The 11,651-nt window shown below is 30.1% G+C and overlaps 7 protein-coding genes across 7 annotated transcripts, besides 6 other annotated features; 4 read left to right on the top strand and 3 right to left on the bottom strand.

Moving 5' to 3' along the window:
• Positions 1 to 174: 174 nt before the first annotated feature.
• CMU_012760 (uncharacterized protein) lies at positions 175 to 768 on the top strand (the record flags this gene model as incomplete). Its single annotated transcript, XM_002140915.1, has 1 exon — positions 175 to 768. One exon carries the CDS (start codon positions 175 to 177, stop codon positions 766 to 768), a length of 594 nt encoding a protein of 197 aa, XP_002140951.1.
• Positions 769 to 822: 54 nt separating this feature from the next.
• On the bottom strand, positions 823 to 1,523 carry CMU_012750 (signal peptidase I family protein; the record flags this gene model as incomplete). Its single annotated transcript, XM_002140914.1, has 3 exons — positions 823 to 849; positions 952 to 1,167; positions 1,236 to 1,523. The coding sequence occupies 3 exons, from the start codon at positions 1,521 to 1,523 to the stop codon at positions 823 to 825; spliced, it is 531 nt and encodes a 176-aa protein (XP_002140950.1).
• Positions 851 to 884: a sequence feature (AT_rich).
• A 24-nt stretch (positions 1,524 to 1,547) lies between the features above and the next one.
• Positions 1,548 to 1,575: a sequence feature (AT_rich).
• Positions 1,576 to 1,791: 216 nt separating this feature from the next.
• Positions 1,792 to 1,867: a sequence feature (AT_rich).
• Positions 1,868 to 1,950: 83 nt separating this feature from the next.
• Positions 1,951 to 1,972: a sequence feature (AT_rich).
• On the top strand, positions 1,971 to 4,343 carry CMU_012740 (uncharacterized protein; the record flags this gene model as incomplete). The annotated part of the gene is made up of 1 exon (XM_002140913.1): positions 1,971 to 4,343. One exon carries the CDS (start codon positions 1,971 to 1,973, stop codon positions 4,341 to 4,343), a length of 2,373 nt encoding a protein of 790 aa, XP_002140949.1.
• Positions 3,722 to 3,783: a sequence feature (AT_rich).
• A 638-nt stretch (positions 4,344 to 4,981) lies between the features above and the next one.
• CMU_012730 (AP2 domain-containing protein) lies at positions 4,982 to 6,628 on the top strand (the record flags this gene model as incomplete). The annotated part of the gene is made up of 1 exon (XM_002140912.1): positions 4,982 to 6,628. The coding sequence occupies one exon, from the start codon at positions 4,982 to 4,984 to the stop codon at positions 6,626 to 6,628; it is 1,647 nt and encodes a 548-aa protein (XP_002140948.1).
• A 413-nt stretch (positions 6,629 to 7,041) lies between these two features.
• On the bottom strand, positions 7,042 to 7,431 carry CMU_012720 (nuclear transport factor 2 domain-containing protein; the record flags this gene model as incomplete). Its single annotated transcript, XM_002140911.1, has 1 exon — positions 7,042 to 7,431. One exon carries the CDS (start codon positions 7,429 to 7,431, stop codon positions 7,042 to 7,044), a length of 390 nt encoding a protein of 129 aa, XP_002140947.1.
• Positions 7,432 to 8,164: 733 nt separating this feature from the next.
• CMU_012710 (uncharacterized protein) lies at positions 8,165 to 9,910 on the top strand (the record flags this gene model as incomplete). Its single annotated transcript, XM_002140910.1, has 1 exon — positions 8,165 to 9,910. The coding sequence occupies one exon, from the start codon at positions 8,165 to 8,167 to the stop codon at positions 9,908 to 9,910; it is 1,746 nt and encodes a 581-aa protein (XP_002140946.1).
• An 887-nt stretch (positions 9,911 to 10,797) lies between these two features.
• CMU_012700 (ubiquitin-conjugating enzyme family protein) lies at positions 10,798 to 11,462 on the bottom strand (the record flags this gene model as incomplete). The annotated part of the gene is made up of 2 exons (XM_002140909.1): positions 10,798 to 11,217; positions 11,439 to 11,462. 2 exons carry the CDS (start codon positions 11,460 to 11,462, stop codon positions 10,798 to 10,800), a joined length of 444 nt encoding a protein of 147 aa, XP_002140945.1.
• Positions 11,463 to 11,500: 38 nt separating this feature from the next.
• Positions 11,501 to 11,550: a sequence feature (T-rich).
• Positions 11,551 to 11,651: the final 101 nt, after the last annotated feature.

The following is an 11,651-nucleotide window of genomic DNA, read 5'->3' as shown; positions in this document are numbered from 1 at the left end:
AGTAATTCAAGCGCCTTCATTTACTTAGTAAAGGCTCATTTATAAAGAAGAACTGAAATGACATTTTTTGGGAATTCAATTACATAGATTATATTCACACTAACAAATTGCCTCTTATATATTATTCTAAACTTTTGTGAAAAATAAATTCATAAATTTAGTGATTTGTAATGGATGATTAACGGCTCACGTTTGGAACGGCCATGTCGCAACTGTGGACTTATGTTGGGATTAAATTTATCAAAAAAACCTGAACAGACTCTGTGGGAAGTTGGAATTGGAGTTTGTAGCATGTGCTTTAATGCTAATCGTGATGGAGACTATAAGAAGATGACAATGACTAGGGCAATTGAAGATTATTGTTTGACAAATACAGATCTAAGTGATACTAAACTGGCAGTCGTTAAGAAACCAAATCCTCATAGTAAAAATAAATTTATGAAGTTATATTACAAATTCCAAGTCGAGGAAATAGCTAAAATTCGTCATGGAAGTGTGAATAATGCATTTGTTGAAGCATCTATAAGAAGAGATATAAGATTACAAAGTAAATTAGATAAACAATATGGAATTCCTAAATTAAAAGATGACTCTAAACCCAAACTATCTAAGAAAAAAAAATCGACAACTGAAGAAGTTTTAATGAAGTATTCAATAGTGAAAGAACCTCATATTCATAATTTCAGTAAACCAATTAAACTAGGTCAAGGGAACATGATGAAAAGGTGTATAGATTGCAATTTCGAAGTAAAGTGGGAGGAAATATAATACATATGATTCATATAAGTATCTGAAATATTACAATCAACTCTGTTTATAAATTTATCCCCATAAATTGGGAGGCCAAATCTAATAAAAAAAAAAAAAAAAAAGTTTTTTTTTTACAAAGCAATTAAAGAATATCCACACAAGAAATAAGGGATATTCTTCTTTTTTCTTACTTTAACAGACCTTATATAAAATTTTCCCAAAAATCATTGGTTTAGGTACAGGTCCGTAGTGTCTTGAATCACGGGAACACTTACTATTATCACCCTGTAGCCATACATATCCGGGAGGTACAAAATAAGTTGAACATTGAGTAAAAGTAGCAACATCTGTACTGTGAATATCTCCTAATTTAGAGATGATTGTAAAATCTGGACATACAGTAACTAAATCATTGGCCTTTAGTAAATTAATAAAACTAATAATATTAGACATAAGAAATAGTAGTATAAAATGTATAAACTTACGATTGCTAGAACTCTTTTACAGATCCTTATTTCTGGATCATCTTTTGATATTGCAATTACAATATCATTTCTATTTATATTTAATTTTGGCCAATATTTCAACTTGAAGTTTGGAAACCATCTGCTGAGACGTTCATATATTAAAATTTCATTTGAGGGTCCAATTGTTGGCAACATTGATGGACCAACAGCTATACAGAAATCTAGGAGATACTCATGAAAAACATGGAAAACTCCCAAAATTTGTAACAACTTTAACCCTTTCTTACTAAAATCTTTGAAAGTCATACCATATCAAGTATATACTATTCCAAAAAATAAATTTAATATTTAAAAATATCCACTAATAATATTTATTTACAAATATCTTCAATTTAATTGTTACTAAGACTTGTTGAATATATGATATGAAATAAAAGTAACACTTTTTTTTTAATGGTTCTAAAACTTGTATTTAAATAGAAAATATATCTTGAAGATTATGGTTTCAATGTATATAATATAGATCAAAATTAATGAAAATATAGTAGCCTTAGGAGAATGATTTAATTACAACTTTTAATAAAATAATATATGGCAATTATTAGTATTTAAAATACAGATAATATTTAAATTATTATTTAAATATTTAAGGGTTCTAGCGCCCTATTTACACCCCTATTGTAACATTATGATCTTTGAAACGTTTGAATGGTTATCCATTATTTTTTGAACCTATATAAATAATATAATAATATGAAAATCGTTGGATTGATATCAGGTGGAAAGGATAGTATGTTTAACTTGATGTGCTGTAAATATATGGGTCATGAAATAGAAGTTGTCGCACATATGAATCCTCCAGAAAATTCACTAGAACTAGATAGCTACATGTATCAAAGTATTGGAAAGGAATTGATTCCAATGGTAGCTGAATGTTTGGAAATCCCATTAATTCAATTTAATATTAAAGGAAAACCTATTAATAAAGAAATGCAATATATAAGTACATATGGAGATGAAGTAGAAGATTTATACAAAGCACTTAAATATATTAAAGAAAATTATCCATATATTGAAGGAATAAGCTGTGGAGCAATAATGTCTAATTATCAAAGATGTAGATTGGAAGAAATAGCTGCTCGTCTTGATTTGGAATGTTTATGTTATTTGTGGATGTTACCTGAAGTTCCATTATTATATAGAATGATTGAATCAGGCTTGGAAAGTATTGTAATAAAAGTAGCAGCTTATGGATTGAATGATTCATTTTTAGCCAAATCAATTGAACAAAATTTGTTGGGATTTCTAAATATACAAGATAATATATGCAGGGATTTTCATTGCTGTGGTGAAGGTGGAGAGTTTGAAACAATAACAATAAATGCACCTAAAATATTATATCCCAATAAAATGATTTCCATTGAAAGGTTTGAAAGAATTTGCCTCGATAATAATCCACTTGCTCCTGTATATGTAATTAAACCAAACACATTTTATGTTAAAGATAAAGATAATCAAGAGAAAGTTGAAGATGATAAAGATATTATTCCTTTACCATTTTTAAATGATAAATATTGTCTTGAATATTATTTATTGAGGACTGGAATTTACTTAAATCCTCCAAGTTCATTTAGAAGGACATCTTCAAAATTACAATTAAACAACAATAATAATACATATTATGAAGATGATATATTTTGCTTTATTATTGGTAAACGTTATTTTATAAATTGGACAAGTTTATCCTTGGAAATATCAAATAATTATTGTTTAGTTGATATATTAAAGCAAACATTGGGATTTTATGAAAATTGGCAACATATTTGGACTCCTATATCATACTACATTATAATTCCAACACTCATATTATCTAAATATGATAAAGAACAGATATTTAAAAAGATAAAGTGTAAATGGTACGAGAAATTAGTTGATTTATGCCCAAAATGGAATCCTATAATAATAATTGACTTTGATAATACAAAAAAGGAAATACACCACTTGATGATATTTCAACATATTGAACAATCCATAGATAATTGTAATATTCAAAATAGAAAATTGGATAATTCTTTCAAGTTTTTAACAATGAATACATCTACATCATATTCTTCATATGGTTATAGAATACCAAGGCCATTTAGTACAGCATTGATATTATCCAATAATAACTTTTCAGCAGGCTGTAATGATATAAAATCCAATCTATTTATTTTATCATCACCTATTCCAGGAGTAATACCTCATTCTGATTCAGCTCCAACTTTACAACAAATAAAATATTTTGATAAAACTAAGGAAAGTATTAATAGCACTATTGAAATATGTGATCATAATTTATGTGTCCAATTATCTTTAGCACTACGTTCATATCGTTGTAATTTTAGTTCAAGTTTATACTCTGCGGCTTTTCTTTCATTTGGTAGTCATAATTTAAAAGCTGATATTTTCAACTCTGTATCTTTATGGATTATTAGGATTGATAGTTCTAAAACTAATTATGGATATAATAATCAATATATAGATGATATTATAAATTACTTTAAAAGTTTAATAATAAAATATAGTGATTTTGAAATAAAGAACTTTGAGAAGAAGGAAGATTGGTCCACTATTCACAACTTTTCTAAAAAATATGATAAGTATAATAATCAGTTGGATCCTTTAATTGTATGTGTTAAAGTACCAGGCATACCTTCTTCATCAATATGTTCAATTCAACCCTTAGCTATATATAACCCAATAAATAATAACATAGAAAAACACTCTGTAAGAGTTGAAATGTGGGACATTGATGTTAGACTTGTTTATGGGATATCGGCTTGTTGTATATTTAGATCTAATACTACTTATAAAGATGACATTTTAAGTCAACCAGATCTTGGAGAATCTACAGAAATTTATAAAAAGTTGGTATATTGTATTGAACAAGTTTGCTATAAATCTGGTTTAAGCATAGAAGATTTAATATTCTCTACTTTCTTTATTCGTCCAGATATTACAAAATTTGTCAATAATTGGAAATATGTTGATTCAAGTGTTTCTAAGATAATTAAGAGCACTAATACAGTTTGTATTGAAGATTCCAATTCAAGTTTGATATTAGTATTAGCAATACTTGTTTAAATAGTTAAAATTTTGAATTTTTTAACCTAACTTTTTAATATTAAGACTATTCCATGTAGACTCTATAGATAGACTTGTAAGTTGTGGCGCTATAAAAATCAGTGGCTGACAGATTAGTTTAAAGTGATCTTTGGTTATCAATTATCAAATAAAATAAAATAAAACTTGAGCTATAATGGGAAAATTATATTGTAATGATAACTTTTAAAGGTTTATATACAAGTTACTTTAGATAAAGATAAAGGAAAACTTCTTTTTAAGTAGACATGATAATCACGGATCTTCCGACAAGACGCTTAATGCAGCATAATAATGCATCCAGCGTCATGTCGGCATGTAGAGGATTTAATCATTGTGTGTAAAAGTTGTAATATAGACTCGGAGAAACTTTCAAAAGTTCTTGCATTCCACTAGTTTGGAGAAAAGACTTCCATTAGGACATGCTCTTTATTTTATAGTCATAACTGTATATATATAAAATAATATACTGTGGGGATATTAAGAACTGAAAATTACAAAGGATAAATTACGAAAAAAAAAAAAAAGATTTTTTGTTAAAGAGCTATATAAACTGGATATCTAAAGAATATTAACCATTTGAGTATTAGATAAGAGGAGAAAAGTTATAGGTTATAGAAATGTCAAATTCAAGTAATTCTTTTCATCCTCAATCTGGTCATCCTGGTGTTACTTGGTGCAGTGAAAGAAGAACATGGAGAATTTGTTATGCTCCAGAACCAGGAAAAAGAGTAACCAAAAGCTTTAATCCACGACATTATGGTGGTTTAGAACAAGCAAGGCAAGCAGCTGTAGAATATTTACGCGAACAAAAGGCAAAGTTAAGTTTATATAAACCTAGCGGTGGAAATGGAAGTAATTCTTCCAAAAGTGAAAATTCAAGTGTAAATTTAAAGAAGATGAATGATATGCGTCATCCTACAACAAGTGCAATTGATGTGAATGTAAATAACATTAATAGCTCTAATTCAAACAAATTGATGAAGTCTAGCAATGGTAATTCAAAGTGGTCTTCTACATATAATGGCTTTGAATTTAGTCTTAGTCATTGTAACAATAATAATATGGGAATCTCAAATGAGAATAATAGTGATGGTAAAATTAATGTCAATGGAACTAATAATCATTTATTTGGTATTGAAAATACAAGTAATGAGCAGTGGAATGTAGCAGCTGCTGCAGTTATTGCTCATGCAATAAATACATCTAAAAATAGTGGGTTTTCACAAAAAAGGAAATCCATATATGAGCATTCTTCATCTCTTGGTGTACCATCAAATAAGTCCAGTAAATCGTCTAATACTCATAATGGTATGTATGAAGATAATTTAATGTATTTTAATTCTCATATAAACAATAATAATCATTGTATTGAAGGACAAAATTACTGTGAATGCTGCTATTCACCATCACAGTATAAACATCGTCAGACATTACAATCTTGCCAATATTCATGTTCTCACATATGTTCTGAGTCAAATTGCAACTCAAACTATAAAGTTTCATCTATACCAATTTCAAATAATCATCCATTCATTTGCGAAGGAAATGATCCAAATAGTGTGAATGATTTAATGAATATAAGAACTCCGAAGTATGTTTCTTACCAGCGTCATAGCACAAATAATCAAGAAGAAGACTCTTTGCATCCTTCTATAGCATCTTCATCTCCCTTAGGCAGAATGTTCCAGTCAACTCCCTACCAAAACCTAGACAATTATGATAATGTTTTGACACCATATATGAGGATAAATCAATCAATAGGTCAAAATGGTACTAACAATAGATTCAACACAAACAGTTATGAAAATAATGAATGTAACCCAACAGGTTGCAACTTGAATACTAATAGTAATTCTTTATTGTCAAATTCCAATCAATCAATGACCTCAAGTGGAAATTATCCATGTTATAATTTAAATAGTAACTATGTAAATGATCAATCTAATGATATACACTCTCCATATTCATGCTGGTTTGAAGGATTAGGATCTTGTTATTCTGAGATTGAAGATACATTTCTAAGTAAAACTAATTCAAATAATAATTTACATTTACCACCTATTGGATCACTTGGACCATATTCATTTCAACCATTTAAGGAGTATTCATCAAATGACAATGGTAACAAATCAATTGTAGAAAGTGTTCTATTACCATTGTCAATTACAACATGTAGTACTTCTGCTGAACCACAATTATCAAATGAACTACTAATTGAACCTTATCGAGGTACAAGTACTTTCCCAAATTCTACAGATAAATAGGTTTGTGTTGAAAGCAGCAACACTTCTCAAGATGTGGCATTAAAATTCTCGGGATAGATACTTTTAATAATTTTAAGCAAGTAGATTTATGAAATAAATTGTAATTAAAGATTGGCTTATAATGTAGTGACTGTTTGGATTGATAGTAGTGGCAAGTCAGAAGTTATAAGTCACAAGAAAATAGAAAAGCTCTTTAAGGTAAAATTCCCTTTCTCCTCCTTCCCAAAGTCAGGAAACAGCTATTGTGAATCACAAATTTATTTAGAGCAGATTTATTTATAATAGATCTTTGTCAAGTAAAAAATTACTTAGATAAAGTATTGTTAGTAATAGGACCAACTCTTAAGTCGAAATATATTATGCATTTTGAAATATTCTAATTACTTACGATACAAATAATTAAGGACTTTGTACTATCCTAAATTTAATCTAAATAGATCATTAAAAATAATGTACCCACAATTCCCGGATGGAAGCAGGTTAAAGACTTGCGAAAATTTCAAAGGTTGTCCTTCATCGATACTAACATCCCCAGTTACAAATACAATAACTCCATTTTCTGGAGAAGGCTGACAATCAGCCCTAACAATGTCAAATTTTACCCGTTGGAAATTTAAAGAGCCAAGTTTAGCAGAGATATTTGCTTGTCCTTGAAATTGAGAATCCTCCCAGGTTAGCATAGATTGAGGCCCATATAAAACACCTAAACCTGACCTATTATTTTGAAATGTCTGGTAATAATGCTGAACAAATTGTCTTCCAATTTGATCAAATTGAGGATTTAGACTGACTGATTGAGTCATGTATTCAAAATACTATGAAACCTGAAAGTATTATTAACCTTAATAATGATTCATTTCTGAAACCTTAAAATGACGTATACGCGCCACTATGTATTTTAGGCATTTGTGACGCGTAACCTTCACGCAAATTTTTTTCTGGAAGGTCACTCTCACTATACATAACTACTTTTATATTATTGAGACTTACAGGGATTACACCAGAAAAATAATTCATCATTACTGTGACATATCCTATAGTCAATATGTGTATTATATATTTAAAAATAAGCATATATTTTGTAAAGACAGATTATATGCGGTTATATATTATACAATAGAGAAATATATCCTACTACTTTAAAATATACATTGAAAGATGATGAATAATCTGTCTCATTTCTTATATAAAGTTATGCTATATCTTCTTTAATATGAAAAATCATTAAATTAGGGGTTGAAAAAAGTGCCTGGTGTGAAAGCACACACATTCTAGCGGGATAACTTTTGATATACCAGCTTCCACGTAATGTCTCCATGAGTACCGTGTATAAAGATTAAAATAGCGGAATAAAATAGAAAAGCTAATAAGATTAATATCAGTGATGTCCGTAGAAGAAGGAATTTTGACAATTTTGTAAATGTTTGACTTATTAACTATAAACGAGAGGTAACTTTAGGTATTCTCTTCTTTGAAGTAAGGTGCACCTCTGAAAAATTTACTTAGGGCTGCAAAGTACGAGTAGGAACTAAATTAATGTCTCAGGCAACAACACGACAAACCCGTCCCAAGGTTGTAGAACCTAACAAGAAGTTGTTGGTCGTATATTCTTTAGATCAACTTCAACAAGCTTTGGAAGAATATATAGATCGCACAGAGCTAGGTGAAATTGAGAGTATAATTGAAGCAGAAAGACAGAAATTACAAGAAATTACTACAAATATCAAGTCTAAAGAAAAGGCAAGTGTAAATCAAGTGAATAGCAAGAACCAAACTGCAGTAACCTCAATTTTGGTTCCTCCAGTTGAAGTGTGCCCACTAAATGTACCCAAGCTAACAAAGTTCCAAAGACCTGATCACTATATTAAGTTTCCAGTACATAAGGATTTCGTATCTGGTATCCGTCTGGAAGATAATACAATTGTTCATTATGATATGACACGTGAAGATGAGGAATTCTTGGAATCTTTACAAAGGTCTGTAAAAAACATTACAGAAATTGATTTTATAAAAATTATTGACTGCTTAGAGAAGACAACTAATAGAGGTCCAGAAATTAGTTTTGATGAAGCTCTACGTGTTATTAGAGACAGAAATATTGGGATTAGAAGTCCTGTAGCCCTAATTGTATATAATTACTGGCGTCTAAGACGCCAAAAACTCGGGAAGCCACTACTGCGACATTTATGGCCTATAACATCTCCACATGATACATCACCTTATGCCTGTTTTCGTCCAAGGATTCGTGAGAAGATGACTCTTAGAAGACCTAGAAGGAACAGTAGAGAGATGCTTGATAAGGTTGAGAAGCTATTAGATGACTTCAGGAAAGTTGAGAAGAGTTTCAGAAAATTACGACAAAGGGACGAGAAGAAACTTTTGTTAGCTGAATTAGCTGTATGTATATTTGATCAAAGACGTCATGAAATTTCGGATCCATTTTATAGGTGTCCAACATGGGACAAACTAAAAGATTTCAAGATATACAAACGTTCACACAAAAAAGAAGTTAAATATCCGAATTTGATGTTGGCTAGTGTATCAAATTATGGATGGAACCCTTCTCAAACCTATAGACAGCTTATATATGATTGTAACAATCTAGAGCAACTATTAACGTATTTCTGGCCTGATGAAACTACATTATTATCATTCTATTACTTCGGAACCTTGAATTTATGGCCAGTATTGCCAAATACAGCATCTAATGTAAATACAAGTAATATATCTACCAATTCACCAATGAATAATAGTAGTAATAATAAACGTATAAGCTCGGCACTAAACCGCTTTGCACTTCCTAGTTACATCTTATCTACTTACAAAGCTGGTGTAGATATATCAAATATTGAGGCTATTAAGAACTTTAGAAGTCCCTGTAAGCCTCATAGGTTAATTAAACGTCGTGGAAGAGGTGGCAGGATATGGTTTGATAGACGAATGGCATACAGTAAATATGAACCTTTATTCACCCATCCTCAGTATTTAGATTTTGGTGTTAATTGTGGTTATAATAATCAGTTTGCTATCCATGCCTATTATAGAAAAACAAGAATATTATGTGATTTAATTGATAAGTTGTGTACTGATGGATTATTTGATGCATATGGAAATGATGCTCAGACAAGTGGTGCAGTAGGATCGACGACAGGTTCAGGATTAATAACTGGGATAGGAACAATGGGGACAAATTCTGGAGAAACTTCCTACCAAGTTACAAACTTTACAAATACTCCTTCTGGCAGATCTAAGCATAAAGGTAGTTCTAGTCACATTTACTAGCAATGTTATTTCCTTACTATACAAGAATATTTCCAGAAACCATAGCTATCTAGATATCTATACAATAGGCTGATAATAATATGATACAATAATTACTTCAATAGTATTAGAACTTGAATAGGAGCAGATCTACCTTATAAATTAGGTCGTCTCTACTTTGATTTTCTCTATTGTTGATATTCCTGTTACTTTAGTTATCTAAATATCTATAGAGGAAATGAGGAGTTTTCACCTCAAATACAAGAGTCAATCAAATAAATACTCTATTCCATTTCTCTAGTGACTACAATGGGTGCAGCCATTAGTAACCTTTGCAGTTTTAGGTAACTCATCGAATGCTAGGTCTAAATTTCTGCATTACTCTAGGAGAGTAGCTATCAAGTGAAAGAGATAAATTAGGTCTAAATAACCTTGTAGCAATAAGTTCTCATTGCTATATATAGTTAACTTTATCATTCAGATAGTATGAAACTCCCTTAAGCTAAAATGCCTTATTGTATTTTCAATCACTATCAATGTTCCTGCCAATATTAATTTACCAATAAGGCTGGAAAATTCAGTGCTAGTATACTTGTCCCATACAAAGAACATTAATATATAAGACAAACTATAAGTTACTAGAGAATAGAAAATTTGGCATTAGTATTGACTAATTCCTCAAATAATTCCCTGAGTCTCAACTCATTAATGTTAATTCTTGTCTAGTTACTCTATTTTGCTTCATGCAAACTTCCATTCTTCTTTCTAATATTAAATCTAATTTCAGCAAATAATCTTACCAGTAACTCTAGAAACAGAATAACCAAATAGGGAAAGTAACTCATGGGATAGTAATAAACATAAAATTAGTCATCCTTTTTATTCGACTCAATATCCCCATTAAGATTTTAATGAGCAAATCTTTGAGTCCACTCTCTAGCAGTTTGCTCGTATCTATTTCTGTCTGTCTTAAATAAGTGAGCTACTTCCGGTACAAGAGGATCATCTGGATTAGCATCAGTTAGTAGAGAAGATATAGATAATAGCACCTTAGATATAGTCAATGCTGGACTCCACTGATCCTTTAGAATATCCAAACATATAGCTCCATTCGAATTTATATTACAGTGGTAAATCTTCGTAGTAAAATTCACCTTAGGGGGTTTAAATGGATAATCACTAGGAAAGTGAATATTCAGATAGAATATGCCCCCAGCATATGAACTGCCATCTGGACCAATAATTGTTGCTTGCCAGTGAAACATATCATCACCTACAGGTCCTGCTGAACAGTTAGTTGGTGGATCCCTATTTAGGTCGCTTAATTCCTGAAAGAAATAACAATGAATAATATCAAATATCCAAGTATATGAAACCCAGATATTCAAATATAAAATGCAAACATTACAAATAGTATCCCTTAATAATATATGAAATACCCCAGACTCTATATATTCATATATAATATGCAGCAGTATCTCACTCTTAAACATATATAGGATACTTCTTCATAGCAATCTCAGCATTTTCATATCCGCTTAAAACTTACCTTATGAATACGTTTCAGAGCCATACTTTAAAATCGATTACTACAAATCGAAATTTAACTCCAAAGAAAATTAGACAAAATAAAAAAAATAAAAATAGAAAAGTAAAAAAAAGTCGTAAATACTTCTGTCAATTAATTTTTGTATGAGATTTTATCCATAAATAGGCTGAACTAAGGTCTTAGTAATTAGTAATCTAATTTGACCCGCCCTTA

The sequence above is a fragment of the Cryptosporidium muris genome, genomic scaffold (genome assembly GCF_000006515.1).
Source record: "Cryptosporidium muris RN66 scf_1106632373475 genomic scaffold, whole genome shotgun sequence".
NCBI classification, from domain to species: Eukaryota; Apicomplexa; class Conoidasida; order Eucoccidiorida; family Cryptosporidiidae; genus Cryptosporidium; species Cryptosporidium muris.
The sequence above is the reverse complement of the archived record's forward strand: the minus strand, read 5'-3'. Positions and strand labels throughout refer to the sequence as shown.